Below are 26,877 nucleotides of genomic sequence, written 5' to 3'. Positions count from 1 at the left end.
CACCCTAGGGTGAATGCTTCACATAGGAATTTAGAGATACCATTCCTTGAAGCTAAGTGCAGGGCAGTCTGTCACTTGTTTGATTTAATTGCCAAGATAACACTTCCTATGGCATGGAATCCTGTTTGGTCTGGGTATACTTATGTTGAATATCACTTTACCGGACTTGTACTTGACTTCACAAAGTATCATCTGTATAAATGTGTCAAACATCATTTTCTGGTCTTATTAAGGGGGCAATATGTCAAGCAAATGCACATTGTAGGGAAGCAATGGTATCTGTCTTTCTTCTAATCGGCTTGTAATTTCCTCACAGCATGTTGCTGAATGTTGTCCTGCAGCTAAATGTGACACATGGAGTTGCCTAAATGAGGGGCAATATTTAAGCCTCTAAGATTGGCAGGATGTAATTGTTGATTTTCAAACTGCTCTCCGTCATTATGAGTTGAGATCAGATATTTCATTTGATGGTCTCTTCAAGCCATCAGACTTAGCATTTGTTCAATATACTACTCAATAATAGTAGCTCCCAGATTGCCTTACCACAGTAGTGTGTAACATGTTTGTGGGTATCGCTTTTGGACAAACTGAAGCAGGACTCATATAGAAACACTACATTGTACTACTTATTACACCAACAAAGGTGTTCCTGTGCTTACTGCTGTATGAGGTATCATTGTGCCAGCAGCCATGCCATAGTGGTAACACTGTTTCCTGTCAGATCACCGAAGTTAAGCACGGGCTTGTATAGTACTTGGACAGGTCATCCACCATCTGGGTCTGCCGAGTGCTCTTGGCAAGCGGGGTGCACTCAATCCATGTGAAGCCAATTGAGGAGCTACTTGATTCTGAAGGAGCAGCACCGGTCATGAAAACTGACAACGGCTGGGAGAGCAGTATGCTGTCCATATGCCCCTTTGTACCCACATCCAGTGATGCATAAGGGCTGAGGATGAAGCAGCAGCTGCTCGGCATCGTTGGGCCTTCATGGCCTGTTCAGGTGGTATTTGTCATTTTTTGAGTTGCCGTTGTAGATATATTCACGTCTGTGGCGGTTCTCCAGCACTGAGCCAATGCTAGAAGTAGCAGTACAACCCACCATGGGCATGCAAACAAGGTAGCATTCATCCTGTACCATAATCACATTAATTGCTTGTCACTGTATTCCATGGAGTTTTGTACACTGGTTCTCTACTTAAATTATTATCTTAAGAGCAAGCCATTTATGAGCCAAAATGAAAACATATAGAAAACATAACTCATCCAAACTGATATCACAGAAACAAATATCCAGGGTGCAGGTATCCCTGACTCACTTCTGCTCCCTATTGCAGCAATGTCTTATCCATGCTTTGAAAATAAATAGTTCGCTTTCCATGACACATCAAACAATGTAAAATCCAGGGTGGAATGTAACACCACCGCACCCAGTCTTTTTATTTCTCTCCTTTTCCCAATTACAGACCGCAAAAGAAGATTTGGACAGCGTTGTATCTTGTAAAATCCCCTCACAGTACTTTTGAACTAAACCTCCAGAAGTGTCTCAGCTTAGTTAGTCAGTACGCCTAAGATGGCATAAGAGGCGTACAGCCTGACTGGTAGTGCTTTTCCATCCGAGACTTACAGTGATTAAGGCAATTCGTCCGTGGATTATCTTAATGATTCGTCGCTTAGGATTTCTTCCTACCTGTTTCGCAGCTAAATTTTCGTAGTTGATGTCCCTCGCAGAGACACTACCAGTGCCATCAGAATCTCTGGAACGTGCATTTCCATATTATACAATTTATAAATTATGAAGCAGGAAGCTAATTACTTGAAATAATGTTCGTGGGCACCCTTACAAAGTCCTTATTTATAAAAAGAGCGTATTTTGATGATAAATGAGCAACATATTTCTTATTACTTCAAAACTAGCAGTTTTCTGAGAGTGTGGTCTTACGACATAACTAGATCTAAAAGCACCCTATCAGCGACTGGGGATTATGGCGCGATCCAGATCTTGTACTTACAATCATGAAACGTTGTAGCTGTTCGTACAAGTTTGTTATCTTAACAGCTACGACTCCCGAAGACATGAAACGCAGTGTAACATTGGCCTGTGGTGCAGTAAGTTGAGATGAAATTAAGTGCTGTAGTATCTGGACCCTTAGGTTAGTTCAAGCCAACATTCTGAGCACTTGACATTTTAGTCGTAATAATAATAAACACATAAAGCGTACGTGAGTTACATGTTTGCTTACAGTTCTTACAACTGGGAGGACATGTGAGAATTATTCTGCTGACAGCGGAACAGTAGTTTACAACGATGTTGTACAGGATTGGAAAAATTAAACTGGTCAGGAAAAAAAACTTTTAATAACACTGACACGTGATTGACGTCACAGAAAATGCTGGAAATAGCCACTGTTGTCGTCGATACAGTGTGGCGGTCGATTTATCGAATTGCAATACACATGAAGTAGGTGTGCAAGAGGGATATCAGTGACCTGTTGGATATATCAGGGTACAAGATTTCTGCAAAAATTCTTCAAAAATGAAATAGCCGCAAATATTTTCTCTGGTAACGGCGTAAAATTTATGAATCTATGAAGAGTATCTCCCATCTCGACTAGGGCATATTGCTGATGTTCTACGCATAGTTTTACATTGAGGCAGTTCACTTTTCCGACACAGCCTCATCACTGAACACTAAACGTGGAACGAAATTGGCATCTTTCATCTACCCTCCCACAATGAATGCACGAATTCCTTACACGTTGCTGTTTATCATCATTGTGATTAGCTTGTAGTAACTGAATCTTGCATGGGCTGAAACACAAACGTCATCACAAAGAACTCCACACAGATACGTGATGAAAGGCTGTCTCCCGACTGGTGGAATGCGAGCTAAATTCTGTTGAGATTGCATGTGCACACAGAGGCGACCTGTGGATTTACCCTTACTGACATAACGAGGGCCTTGAAACCGTTGGTATCATAGCCCAATGCTTTAAAATGTAGGAGATGTAGCGCCATGCTCTCGAGTAAAACACTCCACACAGTTGTAAGTGCATTACACCTGGCGAAACAGAGGACGGAAAACACTTTTTATTGCTAAGTTATTGTCACACCTAGTAGACACATTTTGGGTAACGGACCCTCAGTCTAACCTGCAGCACTTCACTGTCCGCCATTCCCATCATGCACTGATGCTGCTGCTCACTGTGTGGTTTCAGTTTGCCTGAGACTGCAGTCGTGTGTGTGTGTGTGTGTGTGTGTGTGTGTGTGTGTGCACATATGTCTGTCTGTTGTTGTTAACTATAGACTTAATAATATCCAAAGAAATGTGGAGAAAAACATAAAACTGCCAGGGTAGCTGAGAGCGCTAACGCGCTGCTTCCTGGACTCGGGTAGGCGCGCCGGCCCCGGATCGAATCCGTCCGGCAGATTAACGACGAGGGCCGGTGTGCCGGCCAGTCTGGATGTAGTTTTTAGGCGGTTTTCCACATCCCACTAGGTTAATACCAGTCTGGTCCCCACGTTCCGCCTCAGTTACACGCGTTGCAGACATTTGAAACACATTCGCACTATTTCACGATTTACACTAGATGCAGACAGCTGGGGTACACTGATTCCATCCCTGGGGGTACGGGGTGGCGGCAGGAAGGCCATCTGGCCACCCCTAAAACTTACCTTGCCAAATCCGTTCTAACCACACTGACCCTGCGATCGCTGCGGGAATATGGCATAAGTGAAAGAAAGAAAGTGGATAAAAACATAAAAAGAAAATTTGTTTTGAGCATGATTTGAAAGCCTGCTTGTGAGATGTCTGCTTGTGTGTGTATATGTGTGGATGGATATGTGTGTGTGTGCGAGTGTATACCCGTCCTTTTTTCCCCCTAAGGTAAGTCTTTCCGCTCCTGGGATTGGAATGACTCCTTACCCTCTCCCTTAAAACCCACATCCTTTCGTCTTTCCCTCTCCTTCCCTCTTTCCTGATGAGGCAACAGTTTGTTGCGAAAGCTTGAATTTTGTGTGTGTGTTTGTGTTTGTTTGTGTGTCTATCGACCTGCCAGCGCTTTCGTTCGGTAAGTCACATCATCTTTGTTTTTAGATATATAGAAGAAATACTTCAGTTGATTGATGAAAGGAGGAAGTACAAACATGTTCCGGGAAAATCAGGAATACAGAAATACAAGTCGCTGAGGAATGAAATAAATAGGAAGTGCAGGGAAGCTAAGACGAGATGGCTGCAGGAAAAATGTGAAGACATCGAAAAAGATATGATTGTCGGAAGGACAGACTCAGCATACAGGAAAGTCAAAACAACCTTGGGTGACATTAAAAGCAACGGTGGTAACATTAAAAGTGCAACGGGAATTCCACTGTTAAATGCAGAGGAGAGAGCAGATAGGTGGAAAGAATACATTGAAAGCCTCTATGAGGGTGAAGATTTGTCTGATGTGATAGAAGAAGAAACAGGAGTCGATTTAGAAGAGATAGGGGAACCAGTATTAGACTCGGAATTTAAAAGAGCTTTGGAGGACTTACGGTCAAATAAGGCAGAAGGGATAGATAACATTCCATCAGCATTTCTAAAATCATTGGGGGAAGTGGCAACAAAACGACTATTCACATTGGTGTGTAGAATATATGAGTCTGGCGATATACTATCTGACTTTCGGAAAAGCATCATCCACACAATTCCAAAGACGGCAAGAGCTGACAAGTGCGAGAATTATCGCACAATCAGCTTAACAGCTCATGCATCGAAGCTGCTTACAAGAATAATATACAGAAGAATGTAAAAGAAAATTGAGAATGCGCTAGGTGACGATCAGTTTGGCTTTAGGAAAAGTAAAGGGACGAGAGAGGCAATTCTGACGTTACGGCTAATAATGGAAGCAAGGCTAAAGAAAAATCAAAGACACATTCATAGGATTTGTAGTCCTGGATAAAGCGTTCGACAATATAAAATGGTGCAAGCTGTTCGAGATTCTGAAAAAAGTAGGGGTAAGCTATGGGGAGAGACGGGTCATATACAATATGTACAAGAACCAAGAGGGAATAATAAGAGTGGACGATCAAGAACGAAGTGCTCGTATTAAGAAGGGTGTAAGACAAGGCTGTAGCCTTTCGCCCCTACTCTTCAATCTGTACATCGAGGAAGCAATGATGGAAATAAAAGAAAGGTTCAGGAGTGGAATTAAAATACAAGGTGAAAGGATATCAATGATACGATTCGCTGATGACGTTGTTATCCTGAGTGAAAGTGAAGAAGAATTAAATGATCTGCTGAACGGAATGAACAGTCTAATGAGTACACAGTATGGTTTGAGAGTAAATCGGAGAAAGACGAAGGTAATGAGAAGTAGTAGAAATGAAAACAGCGAGAAACTTAACATGAGGATTGATGGTCACGAAGTCAATGAAGTTAAGGAATTCTGCTATCTAGGCAGTAAAATAACCAATGACGGACGGAGCAAGGAGGACATCAAAAGCAGACTCGCTATGGCAAAAAAGGCTTCTGAGGATGTACGTCTGGACTACAGCATTGTATGGTAATGAAACATGGACTGTGGGAAAACCGGAACAGAAGAGAATCGAAGCATTTGAGATGTGGTGCTATAGACGAATGTTGAAAATTAGGTGGACAGATAAGGTAAGGAATGAGGAGGTTCTACGCAGAATCGGAGAGGAAAGGAATATGTGGAAATCACTGATAAGGAGAAGGGACAGGATGATAGGACATCTGCTAAGACATGAGGGAATGACTTCCATGGTACTAGAGGGAGCTATAGAGGGCAAAAACTGTAGAGGAAGACAGAGATTGGAATACGTCAAGCAAATAATTGAGGACGTAGGTTGCAAGTGTTACTCTGAGATGAAGAGGTTAGCATAGGAAAGTAGACTGATGACAAAAAAAGAAAAGGAACTCCAACCATCTGTCCACCAGAATGAATGGCCATGTCAAACGTGGTCAAAAGTAGAGTTGATCACTCAGTGGTGGAACATACTGCTCAAATTCAATAGCTGCTTCACAGTCCATGCCATCTGGACCCTTCCCCTCAATACAGGCTGTTTTGAACAACATGTGTGATAATTTTCCTTACAACACATGTTTCATTCTCATAATCCTTCTGGCCTCAGTCTCTGCTAAGTCCCAGCTTCACCCACTCTGCCTTTACCCTGACTTCACTGATCTTACCCCTGCAACCTCTTCCCTACTGTCTTCCCTTCCTCTTTTCTGTTCATCCTCTTCCATTCCAATCCTCCATGCGATCATCATTGTATACATACTGGTATTGATGTCCATGTTATGCTCCTAACCCTCCACCTTCAGACTCAACAGTTTAACCTGGGTTTACAATGAATTCAACTTAGTTCCATGTTCATCATTGATGAAGATGTGCATGCACACATATGTACATAAGTGTGTGTGTGTGTGTGTGTGTGTGTGTGTGTGTGTGTGTGTGTGTGTGTAGATTGGTTTTATTATTTAATTTTTGAAATTATTGTTATGCTACCAACAGGAAGCTATTACCAAAATTTATTCTATCTATATTTTCTGTGTGTTTCTAATTGTCATTCAATTAATCTACTTTGTTGTGCTCCGTTGATGGGAGTTTACATTCTTGAACACTTTTTTTGTTGGGGTGAATCTTTTCCATGTACAGTATAGTAATCAGTGCTGATATGTTGTTACAGGTGAAACATGTTCGTAACATAGAGAGCCATTTCTTGTCTGCAGAGGAGTGTATAATGGCAGGCTACTTTCAAAATCAGCATCCAAATCCCTGTCGTTTCTCACCTGTTGGGTACTTTGGCTCAAAGTTCGTGACTGTCTGTGTCACAGGTAAATACATTTCATTTTTTAAAAAAAATAAGTATCTCTGTGGATTTCATTTCTGTTCCTAGCAGGTAAGTAAAACACCAGTTGAATACGGATAATCAGAACTCAATGAAACTTTATTTGATAGTTGTCTTTCTTTATTTATTTTTGTAATTAACCCATTGTAGATAGATTTTGAAGTGAACACAGTATCATTGAGATTGGGCCATGGATCTGTGGAAATACGTCGTTTGATTGAGTGAATCACATTTCTTGTTGCAGTATATTCAGTATATTGATGTTTTTGTCTGGACACGCCCTCATTCGGGTGAACACCTGCTCGAAACATGCACTGCATCATGGGTGCAAGTTGTTTGGGGTGGGGAGGGGGGGGGGGGCGAGGGCAGTATTATGCTGTGAGGATATTCACTTGGGCTTCCATAGGACCTGTGATAGTAACCAAAGGTACCATGAAATACGTGAACATTAATGAGGATCCTCTGCATTCCTTCATGCTGTAGTCTTCCCCAATGGCAATAACATCTTCCAGCAACTGTCTGTGTCACAAGGCCAGGTTCATGCTACAGTATAGAATAGAATAGAATAGAAGTTTATTGTCTCTTAACATACAATTTCAAGCCATTGACTTAAAGTACAGGAGACTCGTCAAATTCTATATTCATGAAGAGGCAAAGTTAGTTCTCTTTGCTGGTGATACAAGTATAGTAATCACACCTGACAAACAAGAATTAACTGATGAAATTGTCAATACTGTCTTTCAGAAAATTACTAAGTGGTTCCTTGTAAACGATAAGACACAGTACATACAGTTCCGTACAGTGAATGGTATGACGCCATTAATAAATATAGACCTTAATCAGAAGCATATAGCTAAGGTAGAATATTCCAAATTTTTAGGTGTGTCCATTGATGAGAGATTAAATTGGAAGAAACACATTGATGATCTGCTGAAACGTTTGAGTTCAACTACTTATGCAATAAGGGTCATTGCAAATTTTGGTGATAAACATCTTATTAAATTAGCTTACTATGCCTATTTTCACTCATTGCTTTCATATGGCATCATATTTTGGGGTAATTCATCACTGAGGAATAAAGTATTAATTGCACAAAAGCGTGTAATCAGAATAATAGCTGGAGTCCACCCAAGATCATCCTGGAGACATTTATTTAAGGATCTAGGGATATTCACCATAGCTTCTCAGTATATATACTCTCTTATGAAATTTGTTATTAACAACCAAATCCAATTCAAAAGTAATAGCAGTGTGCATAACTACAATACTAGGAGAAAGGATGATCTTCACTATTCAAGATTAAATCTAACCTTGGCACAGAAAGGGGTGAATTATACTGCCACTAAAGTCTTTGGTCACTTACCAAATAGTATCAAAAGTCTGACAGAAAACCAACAAGTATTTAAGAAGAAATTAAAAGAATTTCTGAATGACAACTCCTTCTACTCCATAGAGGAATTTGTAGATATAAATCAAAAAAAAATAATAAAAAAAATAATAAAAAACACAAAAAATAATAAAGTTGTTATATTAACTTAAGTATGTTGTTAAATTAACTTAATTATGTCATGTATTGGAAAATTTGACTCGTTCCACATCATTACAAAATATCGTATTCATGATCCATGGAACTAGTATTAATCTAATCTAATCTAATCTACACAAAAACTGGTTAACAGTTTTCCTTTTAATACCAGGAATATAATGCACAGTACTGAATAATTTGCTTAATTAAGCAATTAATAATTCTTCTTCAAAAGTAATAACCTTTCAAAGATTAACAGTCAAAGTACTTGCTCTCTCCTGCTCAAATTTTCAGGTTTTCATTTATGAATTTATCTACTGAATAGTAGCATTTCTGCACTAGTTTCATATAAGGATTTTTTCAGTATTTCTAAATTTATGCCGATGAATTCTCTTCCTTTCACTTTGTTGTAAATTTTCATACCCATATAATGTGTGAGCATAAAGTTTTAAATAGTGGGTGGGCAGCATAAAATTATTTTGATTCCTGGTGTTGTAAGCATGTTGAAAACAATTTGCTACAAATAAATCAGGGTTACTGTGTACAAAGATAATCAGGTCATATATGTATTCTACATCTACATCTACATCTACATCTATACTCCGCGAGCCACCTTACGGTGTGTGGCGGAGGGTACTTATTGTACCACTATCTGATCCCCCCTTCCCTGTTCCATTCACGAATTGTGCGTGGGAAGAACGACTGCTTGTAAGTCTCCGTATTTGCTCTAATTTCTCGGATCTTTTCGTTGTGATCATTACGCGAGATATATGTGGGCGGTAGTAATATGTTGCCCATCTCTTCCCGGAATGTGCTCTCTCGTAATTTCGATAATAAACCTCTCCGTATTGCGTAACGCCTTTCTTGAAGTGTCCGCCACTGGAGCTTGTTCAGCATCTCCGTAACGCTCTCGCGCTGACTAAATGTCCCCATGACGAATCGCGCTGCTTTTCGCTGGATCATGTCTATCTCTTCTATTAATCCAACCTGGTAAGGGTCCCATACTGATGAGCAATACTCAAGAATCGGACGAACAAGCGTTTTGTAAGCTACTTCTTTCGTCGATGAGTCACATTTTCTTAGAATTCTTCCTATGAATCTCAACCTGGCGCCTGCTTTTCCCACTATTTGTTTTATGTGATCATTCCACTTCAGATCGCTCCGGATAGTAACTCCTAAGTATTTTACGGTCGTTACCGCTTCCAATGATTTACCACCTATGGCATAATCGTACTGGAATGGATTTCTGCCCCTATGTATGCGCATTATATTACATTTATCTACGTTTAGGGAAAGCTGCCAGCTGTCGCACCATTCATTAATCCTCTGCAGGTCTTCCTGGAGTACGTACGAGTCTTCTGATGTTGCTACTTTCTTGTAGACAACCATGTCATCTGCAAATAGCCTCACGGAGCTACCGATGTTGTCAACTAAGTCATTAATGTATATTGTAAACAATAAAGGTCCTATCACGCTTCCTTGCGGTACTCCCGAAATTACCTCTACATCTGCAGATTTTGAACCGTTAAGAATGACATGTTGTGTTCTTTCTTCTAGGAAATCCTGAATCCAATCACAAACCTGGTCCGATATTCCGTAAGCACGTATTTTTTTCACTAAACGTAAGTGCGGAACCGTATCAAATGCCTTCCTGAAGTCCAGGAATACGGCATCAATCTGCTCGCCAGTGTCTACGGCACTGTGAATTTCTTGGGCAAATAGGGCGAGCTGAGTTTCACATGATCTCTGTTTGCGGAATCCATGTTGGTTATGATGAAGGAGATTTGTATTATCTAAGAACGTCATAATACGAGAACACAAAACATGTTCCATTATTCTACAACAGATTGACGTAAGTGAAATAGGCCTATAATTATTCGCATCTGATTTATGACCCTTCTTGAAAATGGGAACGACCTGCGCTTTCTTCCAGTCGCTAGGTACTTTACGTTCTTCCAGAGATCTACGATAAATTGCTGATAGAAAGGGGGCAAGTTCTTTAGCATAATCACTGTAAAATCTTAAGGGTATCTCGTCTGGTCCGGATGCTTTTCCGCTACTAAGTGAAGGAATACTTAATATACTTAGATTTTGTAGGAGTGGGCGACATGATTTTCTTCGCCCTACATTGTGCACATTTCTAATGGTGGTTTCTGAAGTTTTAGTATTCGACACATACGGTTTGAGTTACCCCAAAATACAATTCCATACCTTATTACTGACTCAAAGTAGCTGTGATATACTACTTTTCTTATGCCCATACAATATTCTCATTGCAAATGCTAGGCGGTTTAATTTGTTAACACGGTACTAGATTTTTATCTAGTTACATTTCTAGGAATTTCACACAGCTAGCTTCCTTGCAAATCCTGGTTTCTGTGACTGACCTGAATATCATTTAATTTTGCTTGTTTTGTTTTAAACTGCATTAACTGAGTCTTTTCCATGTTTAATTTTAACCCATTAAAATAAAACCAGGTATCTAATTTTTCTAAAGTATTTAATACAGTTTGTGGAATTTGATTGGTACTGTTACTTTCAGTGATTAAAGATGTTTCATCTGCAAATAAAACTGAGTGACACTCAAAAAATATAGAACCTTGGGGTACTCCATGTGAAATGGTTTTCCATTTTGAAACGTAAGTTCCTCTCTCTGATGTTAATACCACTCTTTGTCTTTGGTTGGTTATATAGGACTTAAACAATTCTAATACCGCGCCCCTAATTCCATACTTTTCCAGTTTACAGAGTACCAAGGGGTGATTCACACTATCAAAGGCCTTTGATAGGTCACAAAAAATTCCTGTGGCATGCAGTGAGTTGTCTAGAGATGAGCTAATTTTATCAACAAAATTGTTTATAGCAGATACTGTGGTTTTGCCTTTTTGAAATCCATACTGATTTTTTGAGATTATTTTAAATTTTTCCATGAAATTTTGAATTTGTATGTTGACTACCTTTTCAAATATTTTTGATAGTGGTGGAAGAAGAGAGACTATGTGACAGTTTTCCATATGTTCTTTTGTACCTATTTTGAATAATGGCTTAACTGCTGTATACTTCAGTGCGTCTGGAAAATAACCTTCTCGAAGGAACTAATGTAGTTAGTGGCTGCACAATTATTTTAGAGACTGTTTTTAACACTTTTGTTGGTATCCCATCCCATCCTGCTGATGTTTTACTTTTTAGTGATAGTATCACATTTTCTATATCTTTTGCAGTAATTTTGCTAAATGTAATGGAAAAATTCGCCATCAAAAATGAAAAATTCACCATCAAATTGCTCACTGTTGCAGAAATTTACCTTGTCTGGCTAATCGGCTACATTGACATTATTTAGAATTTACAATAGTTTTATACTCTATCTTGAGTTCAGAAATATCATAGCCTGTAGCTGTTGCACCTGTTTCAGCTTTGATCACTTACCATAATGCCTTTGATTTATTTTCACTATCCAATATATGTGTATTATTTGCCAGTTCTTTGGCTGCCTTTACAACTTTTTTGAAAATAATTTTGTAATCTTTCACAAAGGCAACAAAATCAGAACTATTGTTATGTTTTAATTCCCTATGTAGCTGTCGTCTTCTTGCACTAGAGATTTTTATTCCTTCAGTAATCCATTTTACTTAATTTCCTACTTTTTTATTATGTACAGTAAGGGGAGAAGTTTCATTAAAAACGTGTAGGAAGTTTTCCAAGAAAGTAACAAAATTTTCAGAGCATGAAATACTGTGATCTATAGCTAACTCCACCGTATTTAATCTATGATAGAATAAGTTCGTTCGATTGTTTTTGGTAACTCCATGAATGCAATGATCAGAAAGTCCTAAATCTAAATAAAAACTATTTGCCTCATTTAAATGTAATTGGTTAAATAGTATCTATACCTGTTGCAGATATTTCATTTACTTGAGTAAAACCAGTGAAATTTGAGCTGAAACCCAATGTTTGAATCATATCAATGAATTTTGTTGAGTTATTGGCTTCACTGGCTAGATCTATGTTGAAATCAGCAGTTGTTAAGACTCTCCTACCCCCCCCCCCCCCCTGAATTTAAATACCTATTATTGCTCTTGCCAGTTATGTGCCTCGGTTTAGTTTGTAGTTGACTGTTAGTAGTGAAAGCAGTGGTCACTTCAGGGCTTTCAAATAACCTACTGTTCTGCCTGAAATAGTTTCCATATAAGATATTTTAGAAAATTTTCTATCGGAAGCTACAGGAGTACTATTGGGCTGCTGTGTTCTGATCTCACATGATGGTCACAGGAGCAGCAATATGTTGCTTATACAGGGTGATTCATGAGGTAAACTGTTATTGTAGAATTTCACTACCAAAAATGCACGTAATAATTATTTTAAACAATTTTGTAGCAGTCTCTTGCATTCAGAGTGGATTTAGAGTAAGTGTTCAAAATTTCCTCCCTGCATTTGAAGGCAAAGATTCACACAGGAGTGAACCGCACGAGCAGCATTTCGTATTTTCACATGCTCATTCGTTATTGACGTTGCGGCATCGAAAATGTGTTGTATTAGTTCTTCTCGTGTTTCCACCTTAACTTTGTATACAATGTCTTTCATCCAACCCCAGATGCAGTAATCTAGGGGTTTTAAATCTGGGGATCTGGCAGGCCAGTTGATAGGGCCCCCCACGACCTATTCATCAGTGTGGGAATTGCTGATTAAGATAAGCTGTTACCACATGGTGGAAGTGTGCAGGTGCCCCGTCATGTTGGGCGTACATGTGGCATCTTGTTTCTAGAGGAGCTTCTTCAGGAAGCTGCAGTAAGTCTTCTCCTAAAAAGTTACCGTACATCTGACCATTTAAATTTCCCAGGAGAATAAATGGCCCCAGTACCTGGTCACACACAACACCACAGCAGACATTGACACTGAATCTGCGTTGAAATTGAGATACTATCATGGCATGGGGATTTTCGTCTGCCCAGACGTGCATGTTATGCATGTTGTTGTTGCCATCTCTTGTAAAGGTTGCCTCATCACTAAACATTATGGAGCGATAGAGTGCTGATTTCCATTTAACCAGTTACGAAAGTGCAAATGGTTGGCACAATCATGTGGCTCTAAATGGTGAACTTTCTGCACATGAAAAGGATACAGTCCATTCTCATGAAGAATCCTACATACCTTAGATTGTGAAACATTCAGTCAGGTGGCTAGGCATCTTGTACTTGAATGGGTACTGCGCTCTACTGAATTAAGAATGTTTTCCTCTTCTTGAATGTCATGATGGCTTTCAGAGTGAATACAAATACTGGGAAGAGTACCAGTTTCTAACAACGTTCGATATGTTCCACTAAATGTTTTGGCACTCAGAATCCTACGATTAAGATACTGACAGTGATATTCGGCAACAGCAGCTTTCACATTACCATCACAGAAGCCCAAAATGTACACCATCTCTGCATACTCCTGCAATGAAAACTTGTTTGGCATTGCAAAGTGTACTGTACACTGGAGACAATAACAGTAAACAGTGACAGCAGTATCAACAACGTGGTTGTTACGCAAAAGTACCACTCGCTGCCCTCATCTACCTAATACTGTTCATGTGTCCTGTGAACACAAGTGTAGCACTCCATACACCACGGCATGTTTCTGAACTCTGTTGTAGCTCCTTAATTATGGATCTGATCACATTACTGTATTTACATTTTTTGTTCCAAATAACCTTAGGAATAACCTCCAGCAACTGGGGGAAACCATGTGACACTCTGGATTTTTGTAATCAGCATCACTGAAATCCCACAAACATCTGCAGAAAGTACAGATATCCAAAAAGTGAACATTATTCTCTATTCCTCACTTCATATTTCAGTTTGTCTGCACTCTATGAACACACGTAACCTCAAAACTCTTCCAACTAGTGTCGCCAAAGTTTGAACATGCTGAAAGTGTTTAGTTTCACCAATGCAGTGTGCATGTACAGTGGCCGGTAGCGCAGTTGCATGTACACTAGGCTTTACTTTCAAAGTGAATTTCCTTTTATGCAAGATGAACTATGTGCGAGGATGTACGATGAATTTCTTAAATCACAGACCGTTTGACTCTCATATAAAAATCAACTCTTTGGAGACGAGCCATTTAGAAGAATTTTGAGCCCAGAAGATCAGACATTTATGTCGTTATTAAACATTTTACTGGAATGTTTGTGCGATGTATCTTAAAGTGTAACACACGCATAAAAGATCAACATTATATGTGAAATCTTAGCTTCTCTTGCAGCTTATTAATCTATAGGTAGTGGGGAGTGAGTGTGGTAATCATGACAATATATAACACTCGCACTCCCGTCACTTACTGTGTATACTTTTATTCTCGCAACATATACACAATGCGTGTAGCATAGAGCTCGTACTACAGAGAACTGATCTGGCAAAGATACTGTTCTTCTCGCTGCTGCAGGGTAGCAATATTATTGGGGGTTGAGCCAGTGGTTCTACATCCCCACAAATAATAAAGACCAGTATTATATGTGAAAGCTTTGCTTATCTTGTAGCAACACAGTGTGTACTAACTTAAACCATTAACTTTTTGTATTTGTGTTTTTGCGCTACTTAAAAGTGATGTTGCTATTGGCTGACTACATCACGTGTCGTATACTCTGAATATCTGCTGTCATCAGCTGGCGAGATCACATGACATGAGCTGTGACTGGCTTACAGAAGTGCATTGCAATCTCAATTTCAATGCTTCAGAAACTAACATGCGGTGTTTGGTGGAATTCTCATTTATACTTTCGTAATATGAAAATATACAGTGTACATGTTGATGCACATCAAAGATCTTTCCAAAATGTGTTTTTTTTTTCCTTCCTGAGTTTCCTTTTCTAAAGTGCTGAGAAATTCTACGCCGGTGTGTTAAACTATAGCCATTCAAAGGATTGATAACTTTTACATTTCAGAGGGAAAGTATACTGGCACTTAACAAGGAAAATGTGTATTTTGACCCAGGAAAAGATGTATTTTTAACTGGGAAATCTGGGATTTTTTTTTCGTTATCCACGTATACACCCTGACAAACCATGGACCCATAATTTACAGCAGTTGCATGACTTGTGCAAAGACATCTGGAACTACACCTCCAGATACCTACCAAGGACTTATCAAATCCATGCCATGCAGAGTTGCTGCTGTATTACATTCCAAAAGTGGAACAACACACTATTAAGCAAGTGTTCATAATATTTTGACTGATCGGCGTATGTAACCCAGTAGAGGTAACATTTTGGATTGCAAAAGGTAGAGTAATTTTGATTTTCAGGTACGAGTATAATCCCAAAAGTAAGGTCTCCTATGTTTTTGTAACTACAGAACTCTGTTTGTGTGGCAGTTGCTCACACTGTTATGAAGAGTGCTTCATGTGCTGTGTGTAAAAATGCACAAACGCTGCGCTTAGGCGCTCAGTCTTGGCTTGGCAGCCGTTGAGAATGGAGCTCCCATTGGATGTTACCGCCAAGTGTGAATTGCGCACATTTATTCGGTTTTTGAACGCAAAGGGCACTGCGCTGATTGAAATCCATCGCCGATTGATGGAAGTGTGGAGTCATGCATGGCTGTCAAAAATGTTCGTAAGTGGTGTAGAGAGTTTGCAGCGGATCACACTGAAATTCACGCCGAACAAAGGAGTGGGAGACTGTCAATTTCTGAGGAGACAGTGTTGAAGGTTGAGCAAAGCATGCATGAAGATTGGTGGATCACCCTGGATGATCTCTGCACGTTGGTTCCTGAGATTTCCTGAAGCACCGCTCACAAAATTTTAACGGAAAAATTGAACTACTGGAAGGTGTGCGCAAGATGGTTGCCACGCATGCTGACTGAGTTCCTGAAGCACCGCTCACAAAATTTTAACGAAAAAATTGAACTACTGGAAGGTGTGCGCAAGATGGTTGCCATGCATGCTGACTGAGGACCACATGCGGCAACAAGTTGATGCCTCCTGCGCATTTCTTTACTGCCTTGCAGCCAAACAGGACAACTTTCTGGACTCAGTTGTCACGCATGACGAAACCTGGGCATACCACTTTACACCTGAGACCATGCAACAATCCTTCGTTGTCAGAGCCACGGAAATTCAAACAAACACAGTCTGCCGGTAAAGTCATGACAGGCGTTTTTTGGGGTTGGTCTACTTTATGCCCACTGGGACCACAATTAACGCTGGAAGGTACTGTAAGACTCTGAAAAAACTCAAACGGACAATTCAGAACCGCAGAAGAGAAATGTCGAGCAAGGGTGTACACATTCTCCATGACAACGCTCACACATCGCTCAGCAAACCGTTGCTCTCCTGCAACAGTTTCAGTGGAACACAATCACCCATCCACCCTATAGTCCTGACTTGGCACCCAGTGACTGTCACTTGTTCCCTAGGTTAAAAGAACATTTGGCCGGAAAGCTATTTAGCTCCGATGACGAGGTGAAAGAAGAGGTTCATAACTTTCTGAACAGCATGGCGGTGAGCTGGTTTGACATGGGCAAACAAAAACTGCCACAGCGTCTGCAAAAATGCCTCAACAGAACTGTTGATTATGTCGAAAAATAGCTAATTGTTCAAGCTGTAAACTGATGTAAACCATTGTAGAAATGAACAGGTCTATGTACTTATGAAAAAATAGGAGACCTTACTTTTGGGGTTACCCTCGTATGTTGTGTATATTACCCCTCTTGTGGAAAATCCAAGTTTTGTGCATTCTGCCATCTTGAAAAAACCACTAAGAAATGGCTTTTGTTCAGTTTTTCCTCAGTAACTTGCTTCCAGTGTTTTTCAGGCAAAAATATGCCATTATCAGTTTTAAAGAGCACTGAATTTCCTGCAAGTTTTGTATATAACATGTTGGAAAGTTCAGAACAGATACGAGGCTTTGAAAACCAGCAAAAAGCCAAGAAATCACAACTATTAGCTATGTCAGTGATTTTGCTTCCATGATCAACTCTTTTTTAGTAGCCAGGTCTTTGAAAATAAACACTTGTATTGTGGGAGACACCACTCTTAAGTGTGATGCATAATTTTATTTTGCCCTATCCAAACAGAGTTGAAGTGGTATCACAATTACTTATTGCATGGAGAAATAAAATGTTTTTGACAATACCTTTATATTTGAAGCATTTTTGGAATACAGCGCATCTCCTGTGTTACACCTTCCAAATTTGCAAAAGAACGTGTCATCTGGTGTTAAAGTTGTCACCAAAACCAAAAGATCAATATTTTCTCCAATAACAAGAAAACAGAATCCTGTTTAGAAGACAACAAAATGGCAGTTTTCACAATTAACACATCTGTCTCTTCTATTTCCTGATTGGTGACCATTTGTGCTCACTGTAATTCCTTCTGAAGCAATGAGATGAAGCAGGATTATTATTATTATTATTATTATTATTATTATTACTATTATTACTATTATCATTATTATTTCTTTTCTTTCTCAGACGTTATGTCTGGTTAAAAATGGAAAGTGACGCGGATCTTGATCAAGTGTGACTTCCTTTTAACTGTACGGTATATGTTACATTGCATTTAGGAACTTTCGGGTAATTGAACAAGTATCAATAATTACGGATTTCTGTAGTTGTATATATAAGTTTGGATGTAGCTGTATTGCATTGATGTACTGGTGGATATTGTGTGGTATGACTCCTGTAGTTGATAGTATAATCGGTATAATGTCAACTTTATCCTGATGCCACATGTCCTATTATTATTATTATTATTATTATTATTATTTTAACTTCTGCACATGACTGTAGCCTGGAACTATGAGCTCTTTCGGTGCTTTTTGTGTTCCTTTTATTTCCTTTTGTGGGACATCCATCAAAGACTACCACAGCATTTCAAACATGATGTCCCTGCACCTAGGTCACAAATCTTTTAAAAATTGCAGAAAAACATCCATTCCAATTCCAGTGAAGTCTGTGGAGGAGGTAGCCACTACCTACTAAATAAGCTTCTCTTTTCCCATTTCTATTTCACTTCGTAAGATAGTGAGGGAAGAGTAAATTGCGGAGTTTCTCCTTTTGCAAATGCCTTACCCAGAAAACGCGTATCTCGTAAATTACATATGTTCTGCATATATAATGGCTTAAAGATCATATTACATTCAGGAACACTACACCAAAGAAATTGGTATAGGCATACATATTCAAATAGAGAGATATGTAAACAGGCAGAATTCACCTCTGCTGTCAGTAACACCTATATAAGACGGGTATCAAGATTTAAGACAGTTTGAGCGTGGTGCTATAGTCGGCACACGAGCGATGGGGACACAGCATCTCTGAGGTATCAATGAAGTGGGGATTTTCCCATATGACTATTTCGTTAGTGTACCGTGAACATCAGGAATCTGGTAGAACATCAAATCTCCGACATCGCTGAGGATGGAAAAAGATCCTGCAAGAAAGGGACCAATGACAAGTGAAGAGAATTGCTGCAGATTTCAATGCTGGGCCATCAACAAGTGTCAGCGAGCAAACCATTTAATGAAACATCATCAGTATGGGTTTTTGGAGCTGAAGACCCATTCGTGTACCCTTGATGACTGCACGACACAAAGCTTCATGCCTTGCCTGCGCTCGTCAACACACATATTGGACTGTTGATGACTGGAAACATGTTGCCTGGTTGGACGAGTCTTGTTTCAAATTGTAGTGAGTGGATGGACATGTAGGGTATAGAGACAGCCTCATTAATAAACGGTCACAATGCCCACATAGTACTAGGGACAGAAAGTTGGCTGAAACCAGATGTAAACAGTAATGAAATTCTAAACTCAGATTGGAATGTATACCGCAGAGACAGGCTGGACAGTAAACGGGGAGGCGTGTTTATAGCGATAAAAAGTGCAATAGTATCAAAGGAAATTGATGGAGATCCGAAATGTGAAATAATTTGGGTGAAGGTCACAGTTACAGCAGGCTTAAACGTGGTAATTGGATGTCTCTATAGGCCCCTTGGCTCAGCAGCTTTTGTGGCAGAGCACCTGAAGGAAAATTTGGAAAGTATTTCGACTAGTTTTCCTGACCATGTTATGGTTCTGGGTGGAGGTTTTAATTTGCTGGATATAGACTGGGAGACTCAAAACGTTTATAAAGGGTGGCAGGGACAAAGAATCTAGTGAAATTTTTTTAAGTTGCATTATCTGAAAACTACCTTGAGCAGTTAAACAGAGAACCGACTTGTGGTGATAACATATTAGACCTTCTGGTGACAAACAGACCCGCACTACTTGAAACAGTTAACCAGGGTGTATATGACCTGGGACAACCGGGAGATCCGGGAAGAACCCGGGAATTTTTTCGTCCGGGAGAAAACCGGGATAAACCCGGGAATTTTCTTAGAATTCCGGGAATTTTTCGTTGTTTTAGTTTTCAGTTAAATTTTTGTAATTTTGACTGGTAAGAATCGATACTCTAACAAAGGATATTACTGTATCACACTACTGCAGAATAATACTGCAACAATGAAACATGAACTATAAAAAATATGAAAATAAAACACAGTGCTCACACAAGTGTTTGCCAACAGCAAAATGTGTCAAAGGCTTTAGGAATACTATGCAATGCTTCATACCGACAAATTGCCTCTGATGAGTGTGACGTCACAATTGTTTATATTAGATTCGTTTTAGTAGTTACGAGAGGGCTCCTGCACATGCGCAGTTGAGTAGTGTATGAGTTGTATCTTCTCCCTCTTGTGGCTCCAGAAATGTGGCTGTTGGCTGTGTAAGAAGTCGCAGCAAGCAGCTGGATGCAACCGGAAAAATTTTACTGCCGCGCCCAAGCTGCCAGATTCACGCATGCGCAGCAGGCCTCGATCTATTGGGGGGCGGGTGGGGGGGGGGGTAAGGGGGTAAACAGAGGTATCTGACCCTGGCGACAAGTGTGAGGGGGGGGGGGGTGCCAAATTCATATCCTTGAGGAGAAAAAAACATTGTTTCACAAAGCACCTAGCATCCAGCGCACATTGGTCTCTCGATTATTCATATGATTTTGAAACGCATCCTTGTTGGTTTTTGAACACACTCTATAAGTTGATTTCTGAATGAATCATAAGTTGATTTTTGAATGTGTGCATAGTGTTCGTGATGTCTATCAGGGGAATCCTAGTCGCATCTAGAACTAGACTTTCCTGCAGGCAAAAGGGGACCGGGCTATATGAGCTGAGCGGAGTAAAGCTGAACGAGTGAACGCCAATCGCTGTCTGATTATGTTGTTTATTTGGTTTGCGAATGATCGGTATTGTTATAATTACTAGGGAAATCCACAGAGTCAGACAACAAGAGTGGAAATAAACCACTAACAGGAATAACAGGTAAGAAAGATTACGTATTATCTTCTCGGTGTATCCAAGAAAATGAAATTTTGTCGTAAAATCTTTGGCCAGATCGCTACACTAGTAAGGGCCAGTTTTACAGTCTCTGTCTAGCAGCCGCTTAAGTTCTGTTCTGGAAGTAGTGCAGAAAATGGTTTGTACAAACATAACAACACCTAACTGGAGAATAATTAGCCCGCATCTCGTGGTCGTGCGGTAGCGTTCTCGCTTCCCACGCCCGGGTTCCCGGGTTCGATTCCCGGCGGGGTCAGGGATTTTCTCTGCCTCGTGATGGCTGGGTGTTGTGTGCTGTCCTTAGGTTAGTTAGGTTTAAGTAGTTCTAAGTTCTAGGGGACTTATGACCACAGCAGTTGAGTCCCATAGTGCTCAGAGCCATTTGAACCATTGAGAATAATTAGGGATAAGTAAACCAGTGATTCTGGCAGGGTTAGTGAAGTTACCTGGCGAATAAGTTATGACAAAGGCAGGAATAATTGCAGAATTAGTCATGACGAGATTGTTTATTAGAACGAGGAAGGAGAAGAAACGGTGACATCACAGAAATTAGCGAAGAATATGATGATTCCAAGTATATATAAAAATCTCGTACTACTACTTTTCGATCTCATGCTCGAGAAACTGGAGCGTATGAATGAAATGTGAAACTATTTTCTAACATAAAGCTTTTTGCTTGTAGTAGGCCTAATAGGCATTTTATGTCAGTTTTCATGAATTATATTCTGGCGTGTTATAAAAATGACCACTTGTGCCAAAAAAGTCTCGTTTGTTTGGTAAGTTTTACAATTTCTAAAGTGTTAGAAAGGCCGATATTGTTTTATATAGCAGACAGTGACAAAATAGGCGTAATCAGATTGAGAAACCATACCAGTCTTGGGTACTTACGCAGTATTAGAAAACGATATTTCGATTCTTTATGTAGCAAAACGTTTGACGAACTTTGATGAGGTAACAGATTCTTTTGCAGAAAGGAAAGCACGCCATGTAAAACTGTAGCAAGATTAGAGAGAATACAATGCTAGGAGCTAAGGATTGAAGAAATATGTACTGTCTTGCTTGTCTCTTGTCTTTACTTGTTTTATGTATCCTATATTTAATTTTATGTCACCCAAAACAGAAAGTAATTAGCTAACAGGCAATAAAGAGTGCAAATTTTCTGAAGAGTTCTTCTTCTCCTGATTACAAAATGCGAGCCTCTCTCTCTCTCTCTCTCTCTCTCTCTCTCTCTCTCTCTCTCTCTCTCTTTTTATTCTGAAAAGGCAGGATGTCAAACTGGGTGACTGTCCTGAATATAGTTTGATGGCATCTAGTACAAAATATACACGTTTCAATTCCACGGAGCGAAATACAGTGACGTGTGATAGAAGAATGCTGTGTGAAGAGGGGTGGCACTGTGCTCTGGCACAATTAAGACCAAATAGCTTGTGTTACATTTCCTCGAACATGTGTGTTTCATGTGTCAGACTCTCCAGAAAGATGTGCGGTACAAAAGGAACATATTATTGAAAACTCGATTTTTTTAAAATTTTTGACATCGTATCTCAAACACTTGCGGGAGGGGGAAGGGCGGGGGGGGGGGGGGAGTGGGGCGCGGGGGCACCACTATATTAGTATTGCCCCGGTTTGGAAATATCGTAGATCCGGGGCTGATGCGCAGAGCAGTCTGAGTTATAGTGGGGAAGTGTGTAGTCTCCACGTGACCCGTGTTTACATTTAGTGATTTTGCTGTTTCCTCCTCGTTTACTGCTCTCACTTCACGGATTTCTGTGGCCGGGAACCATCAAGTGAATTAAAATACATTCACATAATTACAGAAGGCTAATATTTGTTATTAGTTTCAGATTTTATTTTATTTCCACTTTTCTGACAGTCGTGCATTAATCGCCTTGTAGAACAATGAAGTTATTTTTGTCGGTTTGCTAAAGATGGCTTAAGTCACATTGACCAATTGTCTGTGCTGGGTTTCATTTTTTGCATTGTACCAATGCAGTCATTCTCCACTAATGTTTCCTGCCAACTGAAGTTGTAGAGGAAAGTCTACTGAACAGTCCAGTACCTCTCATTTTAACCTGTGCTGCCATCTGCTGAGGTGTTACAGACGCGATGGCATTACTTTCATTGAACATTCATACTTATTGAGATCAGTGCTATTGATCGTCACGTATTTAGTTTGTTGTTGGTGTATCTCTCTGTTGCCATTAGTGTTTATTTCAATTTTCCATCATTAAATTTTCTAGTAAATGGCCAGAAAAACAGTCGATAACCTCTTGGGTTACCCTGAACTTTTTTTAATTTTATTGTCACAATCGTATAAAAAGCTGTATTTTGGAGGTAGAGAGATATTTTTTTACTTGTTTCAGAACTTTGCTTTTCAGAATTTTGAGAGTAAGGCTACATACAATTCATCTTTCAATAGTCTGTGTTTCTTGTATTTATCTAACTTGATTAGTCTCTGAGACCATTGATCAGTACTTGATAAGTTTTTGAAGTAGGTTTTTATGGTTGACAGTATTTGTGTGTGTGTGTGTGTGTGTGTGTGTGTGTGTGTGTGTGTGTGTGTGTGTGTGTGTATTCTCCTGCCATAGGATTCTTGTGATAAATCTGAGTTTGATAGCACTTCCCCACAGCTAAAAATTAAATGGTTGTTAGGTTATTAATAGACATGAAATCATGGGCTGTCCATGACTGTAACTTCTAGGTTATGGATTGTTTTTTGTTGTGGTCTTCAGTCCTAAGACTTGTTTGATGCAGCTCTCCATGCTACTCTATCCTGTGCAAGCCTCTTCATCTCCGAATAACAACTACAACCTACACACTTCTGAATCTGCTTACTGTATTCATCTCTTGGTCTCCCTCTGTGATTTTTACCATCCACACTTCCCTCCAGTACTAAATTGGTGAGCCCTTGATGTCTCAGAATGTGTCCTGTAAACCGATCCCTTCTTTTGGTCATGTTGTGCCACAAATTTCTTGTCTCCCCAGTTCTATTCAATACCTCCTCATTAGTTATGTGATTGACCCATCTAACCTTCAGCATTCTTCTGCAGCACCACATTTCGAAATCTTCCATTCTCTTTTTGTCTAAACTGTTTATTGTCCATGTTCCGCTTCCATACATGGCAACAACCCATACAAATACTTACAGAAAAGGCTTTCTAATACTTAAATCTGTACTTGATGTTAACAAACTTCTCTCATTCATAAATGCTTTTACTGCCATTACCAGTCCAAATATTATATCCTCTGTACTTCGACCATCATCACTTATTTTGCTGCCCAACTAGGAAAACTATCCTACTAATTAAGTGTCTCATTTCTTAATCTAATTCCCTTAGCATCCCCTGATGTAATTCAACTACTTTCTATTATACTTATTTTGCGTTTGTTGATGTTCCTCTTATATTTTCATTTCAAGGCACTGTCCATTCATTCAACTTCTCTTTCAAGTCCGTTGCTGCCTCTGACAGAATTACAATGCAATTGGCAAATCTTCAAGTTTTTATTTCCTCTCCATGAACTTTAATTCCTACTCCAAACTTTTCTTTGGTTTCTTTCACTGCTTGTTCCATGTACAGACTGAATAACACCAGGGATAGGCTACAACCCTGTCTCAATCCCTTCTCAACCACTGCTTCCGTTTCGTGCCCCTCGACTCTTATAACAGCCACCTGGTTTCTGTACAAGTTGTAAATACCCTTTCACTCCCTGTATTTTACCCCTGCTACCTTCACAATGTAAATGAGAGTATTCCAGTCAACATTGTCAAAAGCTTTCTCTAAGTCTGCAAAAGCTATAAACGTAGATTTGTCTTTCCTTAACCCATCTTGTAAGATAAGTCATAGTATTGGCTTGTGTGTTTCTACATTTCTCAGGAATCTAACCTGATCTTCTCCAAGATCAGCTTCCAACAGTTTTTTCATACTTCAGTAAAAAATTTGTGTTAGTATTTCGCAACCATGGCTTATAAAACTGATAGTTCAGTAATATTTACACCTGTCAGCATCTGCTTTCATTGTAATTGGAATTAATATATTCTTATTGAAGTGTGAGGGTATTTCACCTGTCTCGTACCTCTTGCACACCAGAAGGAAGAGTTTTGTCATGTCCGTCTCTGCCAAGGCCACGAGTAGTTCTGACAGGGTATCATATACCCTCCTGGGGCCTTGTTTCAACTTAAGATTGTTCAGAGCTCTGTCAAATTCTTCTCTCCGTATCATATCTCCAATCTCATCTTCATCTACATCCACTTCCCTTTCTATAATATTGTCTTCAAGTTCATCTCCCTTGTACAGAGTCTCTATATACTCAGTACACCTTTCAGCTTTCCCTTCTTTGCTTAGGACTGGTTTTTTGTTTGAGCTCTTGATATTCATACAGTTGCTCCTCTTTCCCCTAAATGCCTGTTTAATTTTCCTGTGGACACCATCTATCGTTCCCCTCAGTGAAACATGCTTCTGAATTCTTACACTTGTCCTCTGTCCATTCCTGCTTAGCCATTTTGCACTTGCTGTCAATCTTGTTTTTTAAATGTTTGTGTTCACTTTCGCTTGCTTCCTTTGCCGCATTTTTAAATTTTCTCCTTTCATTGGTTAAATTGAACATGTCTTGTGTTATCTAGGGATTTCTACTAAACCTTGTCTTTTTAACTATTTGATCCTCTACTGTATTCTTTTTTCCTGTTCTTGCAGCTGTTGCCTAATGCTCCTTCTGAAACTATCAAGAATCTCCGGTTCTTTCAGCTTATCCAGGTCCCATCTCCATAATTTCCTACCTTTTTCCAATTTCTTCACTTTTGATCTGCAGCTCATAACCAATAAATTGTTGTCCGAGTCCATATCCGCCCCTGAAAATTCCTACATCTCCGTCTAATCATTACATAATCAATCTGAAACCTTCCAGTGTCTCCAGCTCTGTTCCACATATACAACCTCGTTTTATGATCTTAAACCACGTGTCTGCGATGATTAAATTACGTTACACCTACTACTATTTTTCCTTCTCTTCCTTTTCCTGCTATCAAATTCCAATCCCCCATCACAATTAAATTTTCATCTCCTTTAAATACCTGAATAATTTATTTGAATATAATAGAGGGAAACATTCCACGTGGGAAAAATATATCTAAAAACAAAGATGATGAGACTTACCAAACAAAAGCGCTGGCAGGTCGATAGACACACACTCCTGGGATTGGAATGACTCCTTACCCTCTCCCTTAAAACCCACATCCTTTCGTCTTTCCCTCTCCTTCCCTCTTCCCTGATGAAGCAACCGTTTGTTGCAAAAGCTTGAATTTTGTGTGTATGTTTGTGTTTGTTTGTGTGTCTATCAACCTGCCAGCACTTTTGAATAATTTATTTTATTTCCTCATATCTGCCTTCAATCTCTTCATCATCGGCAGAGCTAGTTTTCATGGATTATTAATTAATAATATTCCATCACTAGTCACAAATTTTATTTTCTAATTGCTGTCCAACATGCTGCTGAACTACAACCTGTATTTTCAAGTATTTTATGGATATACTGGATGTTATTATCTGCTTCAGTTTTACAGCTAACAGTGCCACTGTGAAAAGCGGAAACAGATGTAACACCTAATATATCCATATAGTCCTTGAAAATGGAGATGTAATACATTGGACAGCAATTAGAAAATAAAATTTGTTACTGATGATGGAGTATAATTAATTAATAATGCCTTACTTTATATGGTGGTCCCACTTCTAATCTCCCAGGACAGGTACACCTAGATGTACAAACTCAAATTATATTGGATGTTTTTTACATATTTATACATTTTATATTACATGTATTTATTGCCGGTCCCAAGCCTGAGGCCTCATCTTGCAAGTGATGAGGAAGGAGGAGGGGTAGGAGTAACAACCTCATTAAAAAAAAAAAAAAAAAACCTGGGTCCATCTCGCTCCAGGTGGTAGTGCTCTGTGAGGACCCCTGCCGAGGGTTACAAGTGAAATCCCAAACTCTGGAAACGTCTGTGTGGTAGTCACCGGTACACAGGCCAGCGTCTGTTGGTTCTGTGAGCTCAGCTGTGGTTGAATCTTCTGAAACTCAAAACTCCAGTCAAAATTATGTGAAATCCTTTGGTATTTCACCAACAAAACTTCAATACAAACCAATAATCATGACAGAACAAT

The 26,877-nt window shown here is 39.5% G+C and overlaps 1 protein-coding gene across 1 annotated transcript in view; it reads left to right on the top strand.

The window, feature by feature from the left end:
• LOC126235761 (nuclear protein localization protein 4 homolog) overlaps positions 1–26,877 on the top strand; it is a 267,142-nt gene that overhangs the window by 148,451 nt on the left and 91,814 nt on the right. Inside the window, exon 7 of the mRNA XM_049944557.1 lies at positions 6,688–6,835. Coding sequence (XP_049800514.1) covers positions 6,688–6,835 — 148 coding nt within the window. The remainder of the gene's footprint in view (positions 1–6,687; positions 6,836–26,877) is intronic.

The sequence above is a fragment of the Schistocerca nitens genome, chromosome 2, assembly GCF_023898315.1.
Source record: "Schistocerca nitens isolate TAMUIC-IGC-003100 chromosome 2, iqSchNite1.1, whole genome shotgun sequence".
NCBI classification, from domain to species: Eukaryota; Metazoa; Arthropoda; class Insecta; order Orthoptera; family Acrididae; genus Schistocerca; species Schistocerca nitens.
The sequence above is the reverse complement of the archived record's forward strand: the minus strand, read 5'-3'. Positions and strand labels throughout refer to the sequence as shown.